We start from the raw sequence: 24,432 nt of genomic DNA on the forward strand, positions 1-24,432 counted from the left end.
AGAAATAGATGGGCCTACTGACTTGTTCTTTTCATATAGGAGCTGAAGACTAGACTTAAGGGGGCATGTTCTTGAAAGTATAAGGTTCTTTTATTTCTGTCTTTTAAGGAGTTCATTCATTCAACAAACAATAGTTGTTGAGCAACTGTTACAGGGTAGACATCAAAATGCTAAGAAGACTGATATGGCTTAGGTGTTCTCTGCTCTTTGAGGCCATATCTGTTGACTTTGAATTTCTCTTTTTTTTTTTTTCCCACTAATGGCCAGGGACATAGCCACATTTTGAGGATTATTCCCTCTGTGAGCAAAGATGAATGCTTGAGAAATAAGATGGCTTACCAGGGTCAGGTATATGTGGTGGCTATAGAAACCTTTAATACTAGATCTGTGCTGCCCAGTATGGTGGACACAGATGCATATGACTGTCAGATACTTGAAGTGTGGCTGGTCATATTGAAATGTACTGGAAGTATAAAACACATTCTAGATTTAGAAGACACTGGGGGAAAAGAACTTTAAGTAACTTAGTAATGACTTTGATAGCGAAGTATCTTACATTTTACCTGGTCTGTTGTGAGCTTCAAAGCAGCACATGAAACTAGTACCATTTTTCTTTCCAGCTATTTCAGTGCCCTTATCCTGGTGGAAGGCATGGATATTGAGTCCCTGCATAAGTGTGCTTTGGATGATAGGAGAGAATTGCACCAATTTGCTCAGGATGGGCTTATTTGTCAGGTGAGCTTGGAAGAGCTACTTTTTTTTTTCCTATCAGATGGTTTATAGTTAGTAGTGTGTTCTTAAACACTGAACTATCCTGCTGCATAAAATTTTCAGTGATGTGAATTTATTAAATAGTTAATTAGATTTGGAAGAAATCTGGGTTTTTTTTGTTTTTGTTTTTGTTTTGGTCATCCTTATAGAGGTGACAATTGAATTTGTGAGGGCAATTAGAGTCATTCATGGAGATGGTATAAGAAAAAAAGATGCCTGAAGACAAAACCTTGGGGGTAGTCTGTATTTGGGGGATTTGTGAAAAAGGAAAAGGGGTGAACATTGAGATGAGGTAGTTAGAAAGGTAGAAAATGAGCCTGGTGTGGTGGTGCGTATCTGTAATCTCTGTGATTTGGGAGCCCAAGGCAGGAGGATTGCAAGTTTGAGGCCAATCTCAGCAAATTAATGAGATGCTGTGCCAAAATAAAAAAGAAAGAGCTAGGGATGTAGCTTATTGGTAGAGCATTTCCCCATAATGTATAAGGCCTTGGGTTCAATCTTCAGCACCAGGAAAACAAAATTAGGAAGGAGAATCAAGGTAATGAAATTTATAGAGTTTTCATATGAGCATGTGTTTTACAGTTTTAAATTAAAACTGCTTAAAATCAATAGGAAAAAACTTCTAAAGGGAAAAGTAACTGAGGCGCTTGTTAGTGAGCTGGCTGGGATTTAAGAACAGTGAAATATCAAAATGGGAAAGTGAGACCTCTTTGGATGAATGAAATGCTTATTGAACTTAACTCTTTCTCTTCAGAGATACAGATATGTTTTCTCCCTTTATTAGGATATGGACCACTTGATGTTGACCTTTGGGGACATTCTACATCATGCCCCGGTGCTTTTGGCCTGGGCTCTCCTCCGTCACACCCTGAACCCAGAAGAAACAAGCAGTGTGGTCCGGAAGATAGGTGGCACAGCTATCCAGCTGAATGTATTTCAGTACTTGACTCGACTACTGCGGTCACTTGCCATTGGGGGAAATGATGTGAGTCCAGGTTGTTGGTTGAGCGTCAGGGGCAAAAAGCTGGGCAGAGCCATGAGAACAGTGAGAATCCTAATAGTGAAGTGGATAAGAGTGAAAGTGTAACTAACCTTTATAAAGCAGACCCTGCTCAGCACTTTCTAATTTAATCCTGATTATCACTTTGTTTAGGATTATATTGTCTTATTTTATGCATTAGGAAATTGAGATTGAGGGAGGTATAATTTGCCCAAAACGATAGTAGCCAGTAAGTGGTGGATAGTTTGAACTCATTATCTGACTCTTTGCCAATAAAGTGTTTTAGAAAACAGGGTTGGGCCGTTTTTGACTGGGTATTCCTTTCTGGGGGACTTACTCATTCAGCTGGACCAGGATGAATGGGAATTCTCTTGAGCCTTGTGTTGGGGATTATTTTGAGTGATATGGCTCACATAACTTATTTTTATGTACTAAACTAAAGATAGCTCAGTGGTCGTTACGTTTGCCTAGCATATGACACCCATGGTTGGATTCCCAGTACCACAAAAAATAAAATGAAACTTTTAAGTTCGGCATTTACGCTCCTTGGTATGTACTCAGAGTCTGAGTTGGAGACTAATGAATATCCACACACAAAAAAAACTGTGCACAGATGTTTATAACTTTATTCATAATTGCCAGAATTTGAAGGCAGCAAAAATGTCCTTCAGTAGGTATAAGTAAACTGGCAAATTCAGACAATGAGTATTATTCAGTGCTTAAAGAAATGAGCTATCAAACTATGTGAAGACATGGGAGGAACCTTGAATGCATATTACTAAGTAAAATAAGCAATTTGAAAAGGCTACATGATGTGTGATTCTAAGGATAAGTAAGACATCCTGAAGAATTCAAAACTCTGGAGACAGTAGAAAGAATAGTGGATAATTGGTAGAGGGGGGATGAATAGGCCGGGTATGGAGGATTCATAAGACAATAAAATGGCACTGTATGATGTGAACCTGAAACTGCTGTAAAACAGCCTATAAAAAGGAAACCACAGACTTCAGCCAAAAGGTCCTGCTGGCTGGCACTGGCTGATTAATAATGGCAGTTCAGGCCAGGTGTCGTTTGTATCAGCTCATAGAGACAGTAGTCCTTCTGTAGGCTGGATTGGGTTTTCTTTCCTTTTTTTTTTTTTTTTTTAAGAGAGAGAATTTTAATATTTATTTTTTAGTTTTCGGCGGACACAACATCTTTGTATGTGGTGCTGAGGATCGAATCGGGCCACACGCATGCCAGGCGAGCACGCTACTGCTTGAGCCACATCCCCAGCCCTGGATTGGGTTTTCTTTTCCCCCATACAAACTTTTTTTTTTTTTTTTTTGGTTCTAATTAGTTATACATGACAATAGAATGCACTTTGACACATACATAAATGGAATATAACTTCTCATTTTTCTGGTTGTACATGATATAGAATCACACCAGTTGTGTAGTCTTCTATGCACATAGGGTAATATTGTTGGATTTATTCTAATATCCTTCCTAACCCCATGCCCCTCCTCTCCCTTCACTGCTCTCTGCCTAATCCAAAGTAACTTTATTCTTTCGAAGTACCCCTTTCCCATACAAACTTTGATCACTTTGAAAATGATTGTTTTGATTTTATTGTTGGCTGTTGTAATGTTCATGTTTGTACTTTTTTGTTTCTCCCTTAGTCGTCCTGATCTTATAACTAAATTAGAAAAATTGTGAAAGTTTCAGATTCCCTTCTCATTTGTTTACAAGTACTATGTTAACACAAGGGAATTATGCTGAGTCTGAAGGAGCTGTAAACTAATCACCAACTCCTTTGCCATTCCAGTGTACCACAAGTACTGCCTGCATGTGTGTCTATGGCCTCCTCTCTTTCGTTCTGACCTCATTGGAGCTGCACACGCTGGGAAATCAGCAGGTCAGTGTCTGTCTTTCCTGAGGCTCTGTCCTATTCAGCTTAGCAATCAGATTTCTACAGCTCCCTCTATAGATCTTATATTGTGTTTTTCACATGTTAATTTGTTCATTGCTGTTCATATTCATTTATAATTTTTTTCCTTTTATTTATTTTTTTGGTAGAGGGGATTGAACCAAGGGTGCTTAACCACTGAGCCAGGTACCCAGCCCTTTTTAGTTTTTATTTTGAGACAGGATCTAAGTTGCTTAGTGCCTTGCTAAGTTTCTGAGGCTGCCTTTAAACTTGTGATCCTCCTGCTTCAGCCTTCATAGTTGCTGAGATTATAGCATGCACCACTGTGCCTGGCTGTATTCATTATTTATTATATGAATGATGTATGTTAATTGTAGAAAAAATAGAAAATGCTGATAAAAAGAAAAATGTAATCCTATCATACAGGTTAACTTCTATGGACATTTTGATGTGTTCTCTGTTGTTTTCTACCTGTATGTACATAAAAATATGATAATTTTTTTTTTTTAGAAATAAAATCATAATGTACACAGTCATGTTTTGGTATCTCTTGGGGATTGATTTCAGGAACCCCTGAGGATATTAAAATCCACTGATGGACATCCTCTAGAATACTTTAAAGTCATCTCTAGGGGCTGGGGTTGTGGCTCAGTGATAGAGCACTTGCCTAGCATGTGTGAGGCCCTGGGTTTGAGTCTCAGTACCGCATATAAATAAAATAAAGGTCCATTTATAACTAAAATTTTAAAATGTATGTATATATTTATAAAGTCATCTCTAGATTACTTATAATACAATGTAAACAGTATGTAAATAGTTATTATGCAGTCTTATATAGGGAATAATGACAAGAGGAAAAAGTCTGTAAATATTCAGTATAGATGCTTTTTTTTTTCTCAAATAGTTTTGATCTGTGGTTGGTTGAATCTGCAGTTGTGTAACTGTAGATAGAGAGGGCCAACTGTATACTATTTTGTAACTGCATTTTTAAAATCCATCTATCCCAGACATCTATGGTTGTTTTTTTGTTTGTTTGGTACTAGGGATTGAACCCAGAGGTGCTTATCTACTGAACCACACCCCCAGACCTTTTTTTTTTTTTTTTTCTCTTTGACAAACTGTTTATTAAATTCTTATCGGTATGGGGTGAATATTATTACATCCTAGAATCCCAGACTCAGGGAGGTGATAAAGTAGCAATGGTAAATTTGGGTATCTGGTCTCCCAAAAGTATCTGCCGCTCTACCCCCGATTCTTCAATGGCTGCCAGACGGATCACCCCTCCATGGAGCTGTCCCGTTCCATAGCCAAAGCAAGAGCATTGGCAGTGAACTGCAGACACTCCTCCTTAGTCATGCCTTCGTGGTAGGTAGCATCAACATAGCCATAGATATATGAACTCCCAGAGCCTCCAATGGCAAAAGACTGCCTTACCATCATACCTCCCATGGGAACTGAGTATACCTGTCCTCCTTGAGGATCCCAGCCAGCAATGATAATTCCCGCCATCAGATCTTCCCGGTATTGGTAACACATCTCCTTAAAGAGACTGGCTGCTGTGTGCACCAATGGAGGCTCATTCATTTCAATGCTGTGGAATCCAAGCTGATAAGTGACAGCATCTGCTACAGCCTGGGTGTCAGCTACAGAGCCTGAACGGCAGCAGAAAATATGGTCATGAATAGGAATCAGCTTGTCAATCACTCGATTGGCGATATAGGACCCAGTGGTTGTTCTGGAGTCCGCCCCCAGAACCACACCTCCGTCAAATTGCACAGCCGTGATGGTCCGTGTGGAGACTTCCTGGTTTTCCCAGTCTGGGGCGATAGCCTCTTGCTCCCAGGCGGGTGCAGGACCCTCTCCTCCAGCAGCAACTAAGGTGGCCGCCATCTATCTCCTCCTCCTGCCACAAAGCAACTGTCGTAAAGTGCTCTACCCCCAGACCTTTTTGTTTTTCATTTTGAGATAGGATTTCACTTAAGATGCTGAGAAAACTTGCGATCTTCCTGCCTCAGTCTCCAGAGTTGTTGGGATTACAGGTGTGCACCACCTTGCCCAGGTTACAGTTGTTAATAAGTTTTCTTCATTTTAGTAAAAATTCAACATTTTTAAGAAATACTAAATTTCAACTTGTACCAAAGTAGAAAAAGTTGTATAATTAACCTTTGTAATCCCATCACCAGCTTCCAATATTTATCTACTCAGAGCTAATTTTATTTCATTTCTACTCCTTCCCAAATTCTTTTGAAGCAACTTCCAGATGTAGTATTTCATATCATTTATGAATATTTCAGTAAAACTTAACTTTTCAACTGTTATCACACCAAAAAAAAAAAAAAAGCACTCAGTATCTTAAAAAATGAAGTCCAGGTTCAAGTTTCCAATTGTCTTATATATGTCATAAATTTTACATAAGTTTGGGTTGGGATAAGGTTCAAATATTGTAATAGGTTGGTGGCCACAAGTCACATGGCTATTTAAATTTAAATGATTGAAATTGAAAACTCAGGTCCCCAGCATCATTGGCCTCATTTCAAGTGTGTTAAGGGTCATGTCTGGTTAGTGGCTTCCATATTTGAAAGCACAGCATACCTAGAACCTTCCCATCATATAAAGTTAGGATGTTGTCCAGTGTTATCTGTAAATTCACTTTCTTTTTAGTGTTGCTGACAGTTTTCTGACATTGTTCCTGGTGACTACCTCATTTTCTGGATTTTGCTGATTGCATCCCTGTGATGCAGTTTAACATGTTCTTTCATCCTTTGTATTTCCGCTAAGATCATTTAGGTTTGACTTTTTTTTTAAGCAAGACTGCTTCCTAGATGATGTTTTGTATTTCCATCAGAAATTAGTGTTGGGGCTGGGGATGTGGTTCAAGCGGTAGCGCGCTCGCCTGGCATGCGTGCGGCCTGGGTTCGATCCTCAGCACCACATACAAACCAGAGATGTTGTGTCCGCGGAAAAACTAAAAAAAAAATAAAATAAATATTTAAAAATTCTCTCTCTCTCTCTCTCTCTCTCTCTCTCTCTCTCGCTCTCTCGCTCTCATTAAAAAAAAAGAAGTTAGTGTTGGTTGTCTTTTTGTGTGATGTAAGCACCTATTGATGTTCATTGTCTATTAGAAGTGAAAATTGCAAAATGGCACTTTAATTCTGTCTTTCCTTCCTTTGTTTATCAGTTGCCACATTTCTATACATTAACTATTTGGTACTCTGTTATAGAATTCTATACATACCTGCTTCTTTTCTTGTATTTACCTGTTTTTTTGTAGCACCCTCTCAAGGTATCTAGTGTTTTTTTTCTTTAATATCAGTATGAGCTCATAGATTTATTCTATTTATTTATTTTTTAAAATTTTTTAATACATTTATTTTATTTATTTATATGTGGTACTGAGGATCAAACCCCGGGCCTCACAATTGCTAGGCAAGCACTCTATCACTGAGTCACAACCCCAGCCCTATTTATTTATTTAAAAAAAAACATTATTTACTTGTAGTTGGACACAATACCTTTACCTTTTATTTATTTTTATGTGGTGCTGAGGATTGAACTCAGGGCTTTGAACTTGCTAGGTGAGTGTTCTTCTGCTGAGCCACAACCCCAGCCCAAAATATTAATTTTTTTTTTTTTAATGTGGTGCTGGGGATTGAACCCAGGCCTTGTGCATGCAAGGCAAGCACTCTACCTCCATCCTGAGCTCATAGATTTAAACATATTGTGTTTTTCTTTTTCATAATATCTTTATTTATTTTTATGTGGTGCTGAGGATCAAACTCAGTGTTTCATGCATGCTAGGCAAGTGCTGTACCACTGAGCTACAACTGCCGCCCTACTAGCTGTGTTTTAATCTGTGCAGTTATTATTCTTAGGCTGAGATTGCCCCTTCTTTGGTCAGTAAGGACTTTCCAATTGTCTTCTGAATTCATTTGACACTACCCTTATCTGTTTTGATAGCTCTATTGCTTACTGGTATGACAAGATATTACAGGATTATTGTGTAGGATTCTTGTTTCAGACCTAGAACCTGCTTTCCAAGTTGTTCTGGTTCTTTTTAGTGGGAAATGATATTTGATGAGTATCCTTAAAACTAAATCATTGTATTCATTTTCAATGATTAGTCACTTGTTTTGTGAACTGATGGAAATTTCTTATTATTGGATAAAAATGAGATTGGTACTAATTCAAAGAATCAATTCCCCAAGCTCTGGGGCATAGAACAAGCTTTACATACTTCAGGAAAATTCTAATCACAATGGAAGGGTCTGGTCCTATTCTATGCTTGGAGAATACATATAACATGTTGTAGGAGTCGTGGTGCTTGGTTTAAAAAAAAAAAAAAAAAAGACTCTGTAAGCATTTATTAGATGCCCAGTGTATGTTTAACTCTGTACTAGGTGTTAAGGATAAAAATATTAAAAAGATATTGTTTTTTTTTTGTTTGTTTTGTTTTGGTTTGGTTTTTTTTGGTACTGGGGATTGAACCCATGAGCACTTAACCACTGAGCCACATCCCCAGTCCCTTTTATATTTTATTTGAGACAGGATCTCACTAAGTTGTGTAGGGAGAGCCTCTCTAAGTTGCTGAGGCTCTCAGTTGACCTCACGATCCTCTTGCCTCAATCCCCTGAGCCGCTGGGATCATAGGCGTGCGACACCATGCCTGGCAAGACATTGTCCTTGCCCTGCCTGTTAGGAGCAAAGTAAAGGTGAGTCTAGTAGTAATACCTTACTTATATACTAGTTTTGAATTTACAGCCAACTTGCTTTTATTCCTTACACTCAAAATAGTACCATGAGCTATTATTTTCCCCATTTTACAAACGAGCACGTGAAATTCAGAGAAGTGAATGTGTATACAGCATATACAATATGCACCCTGGCAAGGTGTGATCTTATTCTTTAAACCCAGAATTTTTTGTAACATATATGGAGATGGTTATTGGTGTTTTTATGTGAACAGAATACAGTAAGAAAAAAAAAAAAGACACTACTTCAACCAGGGAAAAGGAACAATTTCTTCCCTCCCCCAACAGGATGTAATTGACACAGCATGTGAAGTCCTGGCGGACCCTTCTCTTCCAGAACTCTTCTGGGGAACAGTAAGTATGTTGGAGGGAATCATACTCTGACATTACTCTGGACCAAAAGGATTTATCAGACATTTTGTGAGAGGCTTTATATTTGGCTTTTGTATGTATTTTCTCACTTAATTGTCAAAATATCTGTGAGATAGATAGTGTTATTGATGCCACGTTGTGTATGATGAAATGTGATGCCTAGGGATATGAAGGGATTCCACCGTTACACGGCCGGAAAGAGACAGCAAGGACCCAGTTCTATCTGACTTGAGTCTGTAGCCCAAATCATCAACCAATGTGTTATCACCAAGTCTTTTTTCATATTGACAGTCTTTCAACAACCAGGATTCCCAAAACTTTTCTCTGTGTGTATGTATGTACACTGGGGATATAATCCAGAGCTTCTCTACCAAATTTATCCTTTGAGACCGGTTTTTACTAAGTTGCCCCAGCTGGCCTTGAACTTGTAATCCTCCTGCCTCAGGCTCCTGAGTCACTGGAACTTCGGGCATATGTCTCCATACTTCACTTTTGGCTTAGGGTCCTGCAACTCTTATTTTTTTTTTTTCTTTTTTCTTTATCTGTGTATATTATTCTCTTTCTCCTGAGATGCTATTTACTGTTACATGGATTGAACCCAGAGGGGCCTCACTACTGAGTCACATCCCCAGTCCTTTTTATTTTGAGATAAGATCTTGCTCAGTTGCCAGGGCCTCACTAGATTGCTGAGGCTGACTTTGAACTTGCAATCCTGCTGCCTCAGCCTCCTGATGATTCCTTTCGAAAATACTTAGAGGGTTGTAACTAGATCTTACCAAGTCATCAGTGTTGTGATTGGTTTGAGCATTTGGAAAGAATGGTTTTTCACCAGCACTGGTGTTAGCATTGACAGTGACTTCAAACGTCTGTTTTCAAACTTGTACCCAAGCCAGGCTGATCTGCCTATGTGTATTAACCTCTTTCTCCTGAGTTGCTGTTTACTCTTACAGATGCCAGCAATATCCCTGGTAGAGGCTGGTGTGAACCAGTATGTAGATGGAGCATCTTTGCTTGTGTGTGGTGGCTAGCTGCTGACGTGTTTTAGGGTGGTTTTCACGTCAGTGGAAACATTGTCCTAAGGAACAAGTTATCTTCCCATAGAAAGGGTGGCCAGGAAGAAGAGATCACTGGATAGACTTAAGAGTTGCTTTTCAGATGCCAGTTAAATCAGATCCCAACTGAATGTTGTCCTTTCTCATTGGGGACATGAAAGTCTTAGATTATTAGGGAAGGATTGCTTCTAGACTTTCTGAGGATTATCAGGCAGTTCTGAAGAATAGTGACTTCTCCCCTTCCACTGTAGGAACCAACTTCTGGTCTTGGGATCATTCTGGACAGTGTATGTGGAATGTTCCCCCATCTCCTTTCCCCACTCCTGCAATTACTCCGAGCCCTGGTATCAGGAAAGTCCACTGCCAAAAAGGTAAGTTGTTCAGTTAGCTCCCTAAATAGAACCTGAGATGCTGTTCAGGAGAGACAACTGTCTTTGTGGAGAGAGGGGAGAACTTGAGTGGAGATTAGGTAGGGGAGCAGAAGGCGATTCCAAGATGATCTACAGTGGTGGACTGGGAAGGAGTTTGAGGACCAGTTTACACAGTCTGGTTAATAGAGCAGACTTGGGACCCCCATGAATGTTCTGTAGGTAAATGTGTGATTGAGTTTCTTTCTGCATGTTGCCAGGTATATAGCTTCCTAGATAAGATGTCTTTCTACAATGAACTTTACAAGCACAAGCCCCATGATGTAATCTCTCATGAAGATGGAACTCTTTGGAGAAGGCAGACGCCCAAACTCCTATATCCTCTGGGTAAGGAGATCTTCAATGCCGCAGCCTTTCTCACAGCAGCTCTCCTTAGACCACCTTGCTGCTGGGTTGATCCTTTTGTGTGAGGTGATTGTAGAGCAGCTCCTTGTCATCTCACCGTATTTGTTGATTCATGGATAAATAATTAGTCTCTCTCTCTCTCTCTCTCTCTCTCTCTCTCTTTTTGTGTGTGTGTGATATTGGGGATACACTGAGGGCCTCATGCATGCTAGGCAAGCACTCTACTGCTAAGCTACATCCTCAGCCCAGTTTCTGTTATCTGTTTTACATCATTAAATTTTTTTTTAAATTTTGCATGCTCATTGTAGTAAGGTAAACAATGCAGGTCTATTTTAAAAGTCAATCTCATTTCCATCTCTGTCAGATACTCAATGTTAAGAATTTTATGGGGGGGCTGGGGATGTAGCTCAAGCGGTAGCGTGCTTGCCTGGCATGCTTGCGGCCCGGGTTCAATCCTCAGCACCACATACAAACAAAGATGTGTCCGCCGATAACTAAAAAATAAATATTAAAAAAATTCTCTCTCGGGGCTGGGGATGTGGCTCAAGCGGTAGCGCGCCCGTCTAGCATGCGCATGGCCCGGGTTCGATCCTCAGCACCACATACAAACAAAGATGTTGTGTCTGCCGAAAAACTAAGAAATAAAATATTAAAATTCTCTCTCTCTCTCTCTTTCTCCTCTCTCTCTCTCTCACTCTCTCTTTAAAAAAAAAAAAAAGGCAAATAATTTCTGCCCAGCAAAAAAAAAAAAAGAATTTTATGGGGCTGCGGATGTGGCTCAAGCGGTAGCGAGCTCGCCTGGCATGCGTGTTGCCCGGTTTCGATCCTCAGCACCACAAACAAACAAAGATGTTGTGTCTGCCGAGAACTAAAAAATAAATATTAAAAAAATTCTCTCTCTCTTTAAAAAAAATTTTTAAAAAAAAATTTTTATGTATATTCTTTCAAATATTCGTTCTTTTAACAAATTCATTCTGCAAGTTGGTTTTCTTCCCCCATCTTCCCCCAGTACTGGGGATTTAACCCAGGGGTGCTTAAACACTGAGCTACATCCTCCTACTTTTTTTGTTTTTTATTCTGAGACAAGGTTTCACTAAGTTGCTGAGGCTGGCCTTGAACTTGTGATCCTCCTGCCTCAACCTCCCAAGCTGCTGAAGTTGCAGGTGTGAGCTACTGTACCTGGATTGGTTTTCCCTTATATGACTCTTGACTCGTTATTATTACTACATCATCATTATTATTATTATTCTGGGGATTGAGCCAGGGCTTTGCACATGCTAAGCACATGTTTTACCACTGAGCTGCCCCCCAGCACCTTACTCATTCTTCTTAGTAACCATATACTTATCCTTGATGTTTCATAACTTTTTATTTTTCTCCTTATGATCAGGACATTTAGACTGTGTCAGCGTTTTGCCACTATAAATAATATTGCATTGGATGCACACATACATCCTTGTATATTGGTATTTTCTTTTTTAATATTTATTTTTTATTTATAGGTGGACACAATATCTTTGTTATTTTTATGTGGTGCTAAGGATAAAACCCCATGCCTTACGCATGGTAGGCATGTGGCTCTACCTCTGAGCCACAATCCCAGTCCCTTGTTATTTTTTTCTTTTAATTTTTTTTTTTGTAGTTGTAGATGGACAGCATGCCTTTATTTTGTTAAAATTTTTTTTAATGTGGTGCTAAGGACCCAGTGCCTCACACTTGCTAGGCAAGTACTTTGCCACTGAGCTTCTGCTTGTGTATATTTTTAGTAGAATCCTCCAAATGGGATGATTGGGTAAAAGGATATATATATATATATATATATATATATATATATATATATATATATATATATATATATCATATATATATGATATATATATATATATGCCTAATAGTAGATGAAATGAGTAAACAAAATGTGGGATATACATACAAAGGAACATTATTCATTCTTAAAATAAAGTAAATTCTTTCTGGTGGTATAGTTCAGTGGTAGAGTACCTACCTAGCATGTTTGATGCCTTGGGTTTGAACCCTAGCTCTGTCCCCCTACCCCAAAAAGAGAAATTCTGCTGTATACTACAACATGGATGAACCTTGAAGACATTTTGCTAAGTAAAATAAGCCAGTCACAAAGGACAAATGCTGTCTGATTCTACTCATGAGATACTCAAAGTTGTTACAATGAGAAACAAAGTGCAGTGTTGGTTGTCAGGGGCCAGAAGATGAAAAGAATGGGGAATCACTGGTGAACTGGTGTAGCTTCAGGAGTGCAAGATGTACAACATAAGATTGGCGGGTGTGTGGGGAGATGGCTGTACCACAGTGTGGCTATACTGAATGCCACTGAACTTAATTTGATCTTAGGTGTGTTTTACCATGATTTTGAAAAGGTTGTTCACAATTTTTTTGTTGTTGTTTGTTTGTTTTCCTTCTTCCTTCCTTTCTTGCCTGGATATTGAACCCAGAGGTGCTTTACCACTGAACTATTTCCTTAGCCCTTTTTATTTCTTGAGACAGGGTCTTGCTGCTAAGTTGCTGAGGTTGGCCTTGAACTTGCAATCCTCTTGCCTCAGCCTCCTGGGTCTCTGGGATAATAGGTGTGTGCCACCATGCCTGGCAACAATTGTTTCTTGTTTGTAGTGAATGTGTAAGAGTGAGCAATCATTACTCTTGAACATGTATCCCAGGTGCTCAAGGAGTATAGTGCAAAGAGGGCACAGCTTCTGCTCTAATTTGTGTCACCAGTAATGTGCTAGGATCCAGGCACTGGTTGCCACAGCTTACTTCTGTAGTTGTTGAGGTGGAAACCACTTTGCATGCAGCTGGTTTTCAGACACATAGGAAGAATCGCTTTTCCAATGACAAGAGAGTTTTTAATTATTCTTTAGAGGAAAAAGATGTAGGAATGTTTGGTACTAAAGAGAGTCTAAATCCTGTGTTTAAATGTTGGTGTGTGGTACAGGAGTTGACTCCTCTTCCTTGTCTTCAGATATTAGGCAGATCACTCTTCTTCCTTCTTAGGTGGTCAGACCAACCTTCGCATACCTCAAGGCACTGTGGGCCAAGTAATGCTGGATGATAGGGCTTACCTGGTGCGTTGGGAATACTCCTACAGCAGCTGGACCCTTTTTACCTGTGAGATTGAAATGCTGCTTCATGTTGTTTCAACTGCAGGTATGGTCATCTTTTGGAGACATCTCCATGGGGAGGGAAAAGTGGTCATGCTCAGAGAATTTGGAATTTCAAGATAAAATTCAGAGCTATCAAGGTTGGGATGTCTGATTTGTTTTTCTGGGTATCAGAGACCAATAAGTGATATTATGAAGTTGTTTTCTGTGAGGTTACAGTCTGTCTTTCCCCTCAGATGTGATTCAGCATTGCCAGAGAGTGAAACCCATCATTGATCTGGTCCACAAGGTCATCAGCACAGACCTGTCTATAGCAGACTGGCTCCTGCCCATCACGTCCCGTGTCTACATGCTGCTGCAACGGTGGGTCCTTCATGGCAAGCGTTGAGCTGCCTGTCTGAGCTCATGTGGTTATTTTCTTGGGGTCCAGGAGCCCAACCACACACCATCTGTGTTAAAGTTCATGCATGTTCCCCTATTAGAAAGCCTGGCGGAAATCTTTCTCCAGCTGAGGGCTTTTCTATTTCTATAGCCCCACTGACAGGAGGGATCCGGGGAGAGAACTGGAAAATAATGTGTGATAGAATCAATTGTGTTATTCATCTTACTGAGTGCAGTGCTCCATTCTCTAACCAGGTTGACAACAGTGATCTCTCCCCCTGTGGATGTCATTGCCTCTTGTGTCAATTGCTTGACAGTTTTGGCTGCCCGGAATCCAGCAAAGGTGAGATGCCAAGTCTTCCTGACAGTCAAGCAGTGTCACACTTGGCATATACCTGAGGATAAATGCACTTAACTTTTCTTTTCCTTCCTTAGGTCTGGACTGATCTTCGTCACACAGGTTTTTTACCATTTGTGGCCCATCCTGTCTCCAACATGAGTCAGATGATTAGGTGAGCCAGGTCTTGGATTGATAGATTTTTGTTCACTAGTGCAGACTGTTCTTGGTTCAGGTCTAGCCTGGCTTTATTAGTTTGAAAGGCACTCTTCTGTCCACATATTCTGTGTACTTCTGTTCAGCCCTTATACCTGAGGGTGAGTGAGGACAAACTAAAGGAGATGAGGGCACAGGAAACACAGAGCTGCTCTCTTCTCCAAGGACACAATAATTAGTCCCAATTTTTAAAGTCAGAGAAAGAGGGGAGGGAGGGAGAGGGGGAGAGGGAGGGATGGATTTCTCATCCAGCTGTGACTGTTAAATATGTGGGAATCTGGGGCTGGGGATGTGGCTCAAGGGGTGGTGCGCTCGCCTGGCATGCGTGTAGCCAGGTTCCATCCTCAGCACCACATACAAAAAAAAAAACAAAGGATGTTGTGTCTGCCGAAAACTAAAGAATAAATATTAAAAATTCTCTCTCTGTCTCTCTAAAAAAAAAAAAAAAGTGGGAATCTACTTTCCAGCTGAGAGAATCCAGAGGTTTCTGGATCCAGAGACATAATGTCCTCTTTTTTTGCTTTTTCTGCAGTGCTGGTGATCAAATCCAGGGCCATTCCATTCTGTGCAAGCTCCCTGCACCCCCAGGCCCTGTCCCTTAACCACAGTCACTCTGATCTTTTCCTCATTCCATGGGTGCTACTTTGCAGGAGACTGGTTACTACTCCACAGACTCCATCTTACTATCTGAATATTCTTTCTTTGCTCTCTCTTGCCTTTAAAACAAAGATGTTTCTCTGATGCTTATTTGATTTTTTTTTAATACATTTATTTTGTTTATTTATTTTTATGTGGTGCTGAGGATCGAACCCAGGACCTCCCACATGCTGGGCAAGCAACCCCACCCCCTAATTTGATTTTTAACTTTAAACTTCTTGAGATTGTACATCAGTAAAATATGTTCTTAATGTTTGCCCTGGTTTCAGATTGCCTGGGTTTGTTCCCCTTGTAAGAGCATTTGTGTTTTATGCCTGAGCGTCTAGACAGTAATGAGAATGCTTTTGGCTGTAGGAACTTGAAACCTTGAAATTTCTCCATGAGTGTTTTTTCTCGGCTTCTGTCTTCCCAGTGCGGAGGGGATGAATGCTGGTGGGTACGGGAACCTTCTGATGAACAGTGAACAGCCCCAAGGCGAGTATGGCGTCACTGTTGCCTTTCTCCGCTTGATTACCACCCTTGTCAAGGTACGGTCTAGGTCATATGATTGTGAAATAGTTTTCTTGTCCCCTGCTTCTATAATCAGGTTATATGTAGGAAGAACAGTTGTCCTAAAGTTATTGTGGCCATAGTTTCTGTGTATTGAAAACCTATTGTATATATTAGTATGATCGAAGGTATATAATTATGCAAATGTATTTAATACTCAGAAGGCTTAAGGGATAGATCTCAAGGGTAATGCAGTACCTTTTAACCTATTTTGACTATACCCCAGGGTAATATGTACATTTTATTTTTACATCCCAGTTAGTACCTGTGTCTGTGTGTATGTATAGTCCAGGAGCATAGTTCACAGTGCAGTGTTTGCTACCTAAGAAGCGTTCCCTTCTTTTCTCTTCAGGCCCTTCCTCTTCTTTTTCTTGGTAGTACTGGGGATTGAACACAGTGGTGCTCTACTACCAAGCTACATCCTTAGCGCTTTTTATTTTATTATATTTTATTTATTTATTTAAAAAATTGTTTTGTAGTTGTTGATGAGCCTTTATTTATTTATTTATTTATTTATTTATTTATTTATTTATATGTGGTGCTGGGCTGGGGATGTGGCTCAAGCAGTAGCGCGTTTGCCTGGCATGCATGCGGCCCGGGTTCGATCCTCAGCACCACATACAAAGATGTTGTGTCCGCCGAAAACTAAAAAATAAATAATAAAAAATTCTCTCTCTCTCTCTCTCTTTAAAAAAAAAAAAAAAAATTTATATATGTGATGCTGAGGATCGAACCCAGTGCCTCACACATGCAAGGCAAGTGCTCTATCACTCAGCCACACCCCCAGCTCTAGCCCTTTTTATTTTGAGATTAGGTCTCACTAAGTTGCCCAGACTGGCCTTGAACTTTTGTGATCCTCCTGCCCCAGTCCCCTGAGTCAGGTTTGTAGGAGTGTGATATTGTGCCTATTTCCCTTTTCTTTGTTTGTTTGTTTCTTTCTTTCTTTTTTTTTTTTTTTTAGTGAGTTGTGACCATAGGCTGATCTCATAATTAGTAGATCATAACTCTGAAAAATACTGGAATAAGATTAAGAGCAAGGATTGGAGTTGGATAGAATTAGGTTTACATTTCAGGTTGATCATATACTGGCTCTATGACCTTGGACAAGTACAGAATGTCTTAGAACCTTTCTAAAACAGGAATATACCTCTTAGGGTGGATTAAAGGATCATACATGAAAAACACTCAGCACACTTACTGCTTATAGCAATCTATGAATGTTTGAAAACATAGGAACAGTTGATGCAAATGTCTATGTAAATAAAGAGTCACAGTTTTAAGATAAGGAAACTGAACATGTACTGTTAGGACAAAAAAGTTGGGGGTGTCAGATCATAGTGTATTCCAGTGATGGGGTTGTGATTAGGGACAGCTGCATATCAGTGAAGTTGACATTCTTTGTCATTCTTATCCTATGTCCTTTATGTTTAAAATACCCTGCCTTCGGTATTCAGAGGTAGCCTTTCTTCTTCTTTATATAGGCACCATTTTTCTCCCACTCTGGGACGTAGGATTAGGTCTTGTGTATACTAGGCAAGCCCTCTGCCACTGAACTAAATCCCCAACCCTGATGTAAGCACTTTTTATGACACTGTCACATTGTCTTTTTAGTTACTTTTTCTGTTCTAGAGAAATCCACAACATGGACTCAATTGAAGTAGGGAGATTTTCTGTTTTTCACTGAAGGATAAAGTTTGCCTAAGTTTTCTTTGGACCCACGTGTACTTTTGGAGTTAAATCATGAACAACTTTTCCTTCCATATCAGAGGCCCTCACAGAATGGTTTCCTACAGGGGCAGCTTGGTAGTACCCAGAGCCAAGGCCTGGTACCCTGTGTCATGTTTGTGCTGAAGGAGATGCTTCCCAGCTACCACAAGTGGCGCTACAACTCCCATGGTGTGCGGGAACAGATTGGTAAGGATAGCGTGCTTAGGGAAATCCTGGGCACTTTCTGGTTCCCCGGACATCTTCTTTCTCTCCCTTTTGTGGGATAATGGCCATCACACAAGGCCACATCATTGTCATATCTTCTTTGGAGTCTAGGTTGCCTGATCCTGGAGCTGATTCATGCAATACTGAACCTGTGCCATGAGACAGACCTGCACAACAGGTAATAAGGGGCTGGTTGCTAGAGTGCACCACTCACCAAAGGAAGACAGGGGTTTTCTTCTAGAGCACTCACCTTGCTTAAACCAAAAGCTTAGTAGCTTCAACATTGTGTTCACTTTCTACTGATTCAGTTATTATTTCTCCCCGTAGAGAGAGAAGAACAAATGAAGTAGGAATGAGATGGGGTGGTTTTTTGGATGTGCTGTGTGTGTGCGTGTATATGTACACTTTATGATTTTTATGATCTTTACAATAAAGTTATGCATGTTCATTGGAAAAATTCTCATTCAATGCAAAATGAATCTACTTCCCAGAGGTAGCTGTTGTTAACGGGCTATTGTTAGTGTGTGTTCTAGGCATTTTCTTTGGATTGTACTCACTGCTCTTTCTTTCTGTGCTACCACATATAGATCTGTTTTGTTTTAATGGCTCCATAAATTCCATCCATGGGTTAATCATCATTCATTTCTGTAAACATGTCTGTTAATTGATGGATGATTAGATTGTGGTCTTTGGGACCAAGTCTGTTTCAGAGTGCCTGCATCTTGTAGAGAGCTGGTCTGTGTATCCCACTGTCTAGTTGCTTGGATCTGCCTCCCTATTCCAGCTGGACAGTGCCCTTCTCTTCCAGTGATAAGCTTGACCACATCCTGTAACTCAATACCTCTGTCTTCCAGTCATACTCCCAGTCTGCAGTCTCTCTGCATCTGTAGTCTGGCATACACAGAAGCAGGACAAACCGTCATTAATATCATGGGCATTGGTGTGGACACCATTGACATGGTGATGGCTGCTCAGCCTCGAAGGTAGGACCCCCTCTTCTCCTTCGCCTTTTGTCTTTACTGTGCTTGAATATTTTAAGGCTTCCAGTGGCTTGCTTCTCCTCCCTCCTCCCTCCTCCCTCCTCCCTCCTCCTCCTCCTCCTCCTCCTCCTCCTCCTCCTCCTCCTCTCCATCTTCATCTCTATCTCCTCCATCTCCTGCTCCATCTCCATCTCCATCAAACTTGCTATCCTCCTGCCTGAGCCTCCCAAGTCACTGGGATGACAGGCATGTGCCACTATACCTGGCTGCGATAGTTTAAGACAACCTTGTTCTTCCAAGGGCATGCCTTTATATTACCTAATGGCTGCTGTATAGATTGGTACATAGGAAAAGGAATTACTACTTCTCAGAATCTGTTGAACTCTAGGAGTATTGTTAGCATCACAGTCATGAGTAACATGCATGTTGCAAATGAGTTCATGTTGTCTGATCATCTTTGGTTTCCATTTGGCACTCTAGTGATGGGGCAGAGGGCCAGGGGCAGGGCCAGCTGCTGATCAAGACTGTGAAACTGGCATTCTCTGTCACCAACAATGTCATTCGGCTGAAACCTCCTTCTAATGTGGTGTCCCCCTTGGAGCAGGCTCTCACACAGCATGGTATGTACTTCTCTTCCACTCAGCAACTTTCCTCCCATGAGCATCTATTTTAGGCATTGTTGGGCATTGACACTCTTTTCTGATGAACTCCTTGAGGAAATTTGGACATGATAGTAGCTCCTTTCCTAGTCTTGGAAATAAGGGGACTGAATTATACTTAATTTGTATCTCCTATTGATGACAGAATAGTAATGAGAATGCGGGCTTCAAGTCAGACTACCTTCAGACTCTAGCTAGCTCTGTGATCTTGGGCTTATTGTTAATAAACTTTGCCTCAGGTTTCTCATCTATAAATTTGAGATAGTAAATAGTATCTACTTTATAAAAGCATAACAAAGAGCAGATGGATAACTGCATGGAGAGGAAAGTTCCTGGTGCCTATTGAATACTTTGTGACTCTATAGTAGTTGTTTAAATCCTTTGTGTCTCTGTCTACTCATTTTCTTTCTTTCTTTTTTTTTGTACCAGGGAGTAAACCCAGATGTGCTTAACCACCGAGCCATTTCCCCAGCCCTTTTTATATTTTACTTAGAGCCAGGGTCTTGCTGATTTGCTTAGGGCCTTACTAAGTTATTGGGGCTGGCTTTGAATTTGTGATCCTACTGCTTTAGCCTCCTGAGTGGCTGGGATTACAGGTGTGTGCCACCATGCCCAGCCAAGTCTATTCATTTTCATTTTGTTTGGGTCATGTTTAAGATCTTTTCTAGTTGTATGGTTTTGGAATTTTTATGAATATTTTGTATTTCTATACAATTCCTTTTTCTAACCTATTTGTTAAAAGTACCTATTTTCTTAATAATGTGTCTTAGCCATTAATGAATTATATTGAACTATTTACCCCCCACCTCCAACCCAACCCCCCAAAAAATATCCTGGCTGCTGCTTTGCTTCTGAGAAAAGAGAATGAGTCGGTTTATGCTGGCCCTCCACATACTCAAGGCTGGTCCCCCAAGTGCATTAGCCATTTGGAACATCAGCCTCTCTAAGAGCTTGAATTGAAGTGCCTTTAGTGTCTTTACTATTCCTGTGCTTCTCCAGGTGCCCATGGAAACAACCTCATTGCTGTTCTAGCCAAGTACATCTACCATAAACATGACCCAGCTTTGCCACGTCTGGCCATTCAGCTGCTGAAACGTCTGGCCACGGTAGGATCCACTTAGCCAACCAGAGCCCCAGGACATGGACTCTTTCTGCTACAGACCACTCTTGCCCTCTTCCAAGAGAAGCATCTGGCTAACTTGGACTTGAAGTAATGTAGACACACACACATACACACAAATACACACAAGTAAATGTGTGTTTATGTGATTTTTTTTTTCTTGATTGCACGAGACGTACATGCTCATTATAAAATACAGATAAACGTAACAGAAAATTAAGGTACCCTCTTGTTCCAAGAATACCTGTGAGCAGGAAAGGTTCATTCAGTGACTTGAGATTTCTTTTTATCTGTATATATGTATTGAATATAGGTATTTGTACACTTTTGTTCTTTATGCCAAAGGCTAGTTCCTCTGTACATGCTGGGATTTTGGGTATTGGGGCTTGAACCCAGGCCTTACATATGCTAGGTCTGGCCATTCAGCTGCTGAAACATCTGGCCACTGTAGGTACTCTGCTGCTGAGCTACATTCCCGTCTTTTTTTATTTTAAGACAGGTCTCATTGAATTGCCCAGGCTGGCCTCAGAGTTAATAATCCTCCTGCCTTAGTCTCCTTAGTAGCTGGGATTACAGTGCACCACTGTGCCCAGCTACCACTTTATATATTTTGGAACAGCTAGTCTTGCCTTCAACAATTTATGTTTCTAACACCTAAGTTTTACATCCTTGCACAGAGACTTTATCAGTTTTTCCGTCTTTACCAATCTAATAGACAAAAAAAATATCTTTTCTGATTTCATCTTTTTTTAATATTTTATTTTAGTTGTTGATAGACCTCTATTTTATTTATTTATATGTGGTGCTGAGAATTGAACCCAGTGTCTCACACATACTAGGCACGTGCAGAGCCCCAGTCCCAGCTCCTTCATTTAATGTAGTACCAGAAATTAAACCCTGGGCCTCACATGTACTAGCCAAGCACTCTAGCTCTGAGTCATGTCCCGGCCATCTTTTTATGTTTGCTCTTCTGTAAATGTTGGTCCTCATCTGAGAGTTTTATGACTATATGCATCTCTCTCTGCTGTATCTGGAGCTCTCTGAGCTCCCTTCTGTAGGAGCCCATTGAGGTTTTTCTAAAAGCAGAACTATAAGCCAGTGTGTCCTGGTCTCTGCTAGGTGGCCCCAATGTCAGTGTATGCTTGTCTGGGCAATGATGCAGCTGCCATTCGTGATGCCTTCCTGACCCGCCTTCAGAGCAAGATTGAGGACATGCGCATCAAAGTCATGATTCTGGAATTTCTCACAGTTGCTGTGGAGACCCAGCCAGGCCTTATAGAACTGTTTCTAAATCTGGAGGTGACAGACGGCAGTGATGGCTCCAAGGTGAGCCTGCACTTGGTGTGAGGCTGGGCAGTGGCTCCTGGGAGGTGTGGCTGCTTGCAGTGGCTGTGGAACTTGAATTCCCACTTCTCCCCCTTGCAGGAATTCAGCCTTGGTGAGTGGAGTTGTCTCCACGTGGTCCTGGAGCTGATTGATTCCCAGCAGCAGGATCGGTACTGGTGCCCACCTCTGCTGCATCGTGCAGCCATTGCCTTTCTGCATGCTCTGTGGCAGGACCGCCGGGACAGTGCCATGCTGGTCCTCAGAACCAAGTAAATCTGCCTCCCAGACTTATTTAACTTCTGAGTCTCCTTGTCCTTGTCTGTGAAAAAGGAATAACAGTAGCTTTTACCTGCAGAGATGTCTGTGACTCTCTATTGGGAATGTGCATAAAAAATGCTTATCACATAGCTAATTACAGGGGAGTCTTGTATTTTTCTTTTTAATGCTGACACTAGCAGGTGTTATCTTCAGATTCCATCACTTTTGTGTTCTGTCTTCTGTATTCGTTCTTCTTTTGGTATTAGGGATTATACACAGGGGAACTTCACTATTTTATATTTTGAAACAAGGTTTCACTAAGTTGCTGGGGTTGGCCTAGAACTTGTGATCCTCCTGCCTCAGCTTCCAGAGTCGCTGGGATTCAGGTGTGCATCACCTTGGCTGGCAGAACCTATTATTCTTGAGAAACAGTAGATGAGAATGGCTTCCTTGGGCCATTGGATAGAGCGAAAAACCCTGTTCTCTGGGACCCTGGTGGCACAAAAGGAATGTATGTTAAATAAGGTTCAGTTTTGGGAGTTTGTTCTCTTAATTTCCTCTCTATTCTTTTTTATAGGGTTTTGGGAAATATATAGTGGAATGATCCTTAAGAGTTCTATAAAGAGCTGGGTGCAGTGGTGTATACCCATAATTCCAATGATGTGGAAGGCTAAGGTGGGAGGATCACAAGTTTGAAGCCAGCCTGGACAATTTAAGATCAAAAAGGACTGGAGATGTAGTTTAGTAGTAATGTGCTCCTGGGTTGTATCCCAAGTATTATAATTCTTTTGTTGATCAACTCTTCAATGTACAGTTAGATTTCTTAAAGAGAATATAATTTTTATCTATGGAATCCTTTATGTTTATGGAGGAACACATGTTAGTATTGGAACTGGTAAATCGTGACCACCGAGGGGAGCTGGAAAGAGGAGAAAAGACAATGGGAGAGAAAATGTGTTTTCTCCAATATTTGTTTTCTTCTAGACCCAAGTTTTGGGAGAATTTAACCAGTCCGTTGTTTGGAACCCTTTCTCCTCCCTCAGAGACATCTGAGGTAAGCTGTGGTAGAGGCTGGGCTGTGAGGGGAAGGTGAAGAGAAGGATACCTTCCCCGGTTAGCCACAGAATGTTTTCTTTGCATGAAACATCTTTCAAGTCTTGCTTTGGGAAGGAAAATGACTTACCTTGCTCTGGGTGGATTGCTCTGTGGTCTTTTCTTGCTGGGTGACTTTGTGGACCTGAAGCCCCTGCCCTTATATATTAGATGCCCATTCACCTTTAACAGGGACTGTGCTTGTTTGTTTTCCAAGTGTTGGATCACTGTTGTCACATAGCCTATTAGTGGGTGGGGGTGCGAGGGAAGAGGGTTTTTTATGTGATGTTTGTTCTGCCTCCCCTCCACAGCCCAGCATCCTGGAAACCTGTGCCCTCATCATGAAGATAATTTGCTTGGAGATATACTATGTAGTTAAGTGAGTTCTTTCCTGTTGTGAGTTATTTTTTATTGTCTTGGGGGGCACTATTAGGGATGGAATCCAGGGATACTTGACCACTGAGCTATATCCTCAGCCCTTTTATTATTTTGAGACAGGGTCTCGGTAAAATTGCCCAGGCCGGCCTCAAACTTGTGATCCTCCTACCTCAGCCTCCTGAGTAGCTGGGGTTACTGGGGATGTGGAGGCTTGAGAGTGAGTGCAGAGGAGAGGGCTGATTTAGAACCATTCGTGAAGGGCCAGGGAGCTCCCTGGACAGTCTGTTGATGGCATTATGATTATCAGGAGTGGTATTACAAAGCAGGATTTTATGGAGTAGGAATCCTAGAAGGGCTCAGCCTAACCCATTATATTGACCAAAAAGTCTCAGTCCACCCCAGGTGATCCTGGAGCCATCTGTCTGCCTTAAGTCCATGTGATATGGCTCTCTCTGCCGTAGCAAAGATCTGCATCCATCACATTCCCACCTGCTTTTACAACCTAACCATGGGGTTTGTATTTTCTTAATATCGTAGGGGTTCATTAGACCAATCATTAAAAGATACACTCAAGAAATTTTCCAGTGAGAAGTGCTTTGCCTACTGGTCGGGGTATGTCAAGTCCTTGGCAGTTCACATGGCTGAGACAGAGGGCAGCAGCTGCACGTCCTTATTAGAGTATCAGATGTTGATCTCTGCCTGGAGGATGCTTCTCATCATTGCCACCAGTCATGTAAGGATCTCCTTGGGGGAGTTTTTACTTTGGTAATTTAGCACTGTTGTGTTGAGAT

General features: G+C 40.9%; 1 protein-coding gene and 1 pseudogene across 3 annotated transcripts in view; one reads left to right on the forward strand and one right to left on the reverse strand.

Moving 5' to 3' along the window:
- Nup188 (nucleoporin 188) overlaps positions 1-24,432 on the forward strand; it is a 56,036-nt gene that overhangs the window by 22,944 nt on the left and 8,660 nt on the right. For all 3 annotated transcript variants that reach the window (XM_026386248.2, XM_026386246.2, XM_026386247.2), the window contains 21 exons: positions 621-735; positions 1,556-1,756; positions 3,579-3,668; positions 8,717-8,782; positions 10,104-10,223; positions 10,481-10,607; positions 13,650-13,802; positions 13,993-14,119; positions 14,393-14,480; positions 14,573-14,649; positions 15,760-15,874; positions 17,690-17,810; positions 17,940-18,006; positions 18,683-18,811; positions 19,289-19,428; positions 20,467-20,573; positions 21,707-21,913; positions 22,013-22,182; positions 23,156-23,225; positions 23,575-23,642; positions 24,179-24,374. In XM_026386248.2, the coding sequence (XP_026242033.1) occupies positions 621-735; positions 1,556-1,756; positions 3,579-3,668; positions 8,717-8,782; positions 10,104-10,223; positions 10,481-10,607; positions 13,650-13,802; positions 13,993-14,119; positions 14,393-14,480; positions 14,573-14,649; positions 15,760-15,874; positions 17,690-17,810; positions 17,940-18,006; positions 18,683-18,811; positions 19,289-19,428; positions 20,467-20,573; positions 21,707-21,913; positions 22,013-22,182; positions 23,156-23,225; positions 23,575-23,642; positions 24,179-24,374 (2,554 nt within the window). The remainder of the gene's footprint in view (positions 1-620; positions 736-1,555; positions 1,757-3,578; positions 3,669-8,716; positions 8,783-10,103; positions 10,224-10,480; positions 10,608-13,649; positions 13,803-13,992; positions 14,120-14,392; positions 14,481-14,572; positions 14,650-15,759; positions 15,875-17,689; positions 17,811-17,939; positions 18,007-18,682; positions 18,812-19,288; positions 19,429-20,466; positions 20,574-21,706; positions 21,914-22,012; positions 22,183-23,155; positions 23,226-23,574; positions 23,643-24,178; positions 24,375-24,432) is intronic.
- Positions 4,935-5,673, reverse strand: LOC113180997 (proteasome subunit beta type-6 pseudogene; annotated as a pseudogene).

Source organism: Urocitellus parryii, chromosome 4 (genome assembly GCF_045843805.1).
Source record: "Urocitellus parryii isolate mUroPar1 chromosome 4, mUroPar1.hap1, whole genome shotgun sequence".
In the NCBI taxonomy this organism is placed as follows: Eukaryota; Metazoa; Chordata; class Mammalia; order Rodentia; family Sciuridae; genus Urocitellus; species Urocitellus parryii.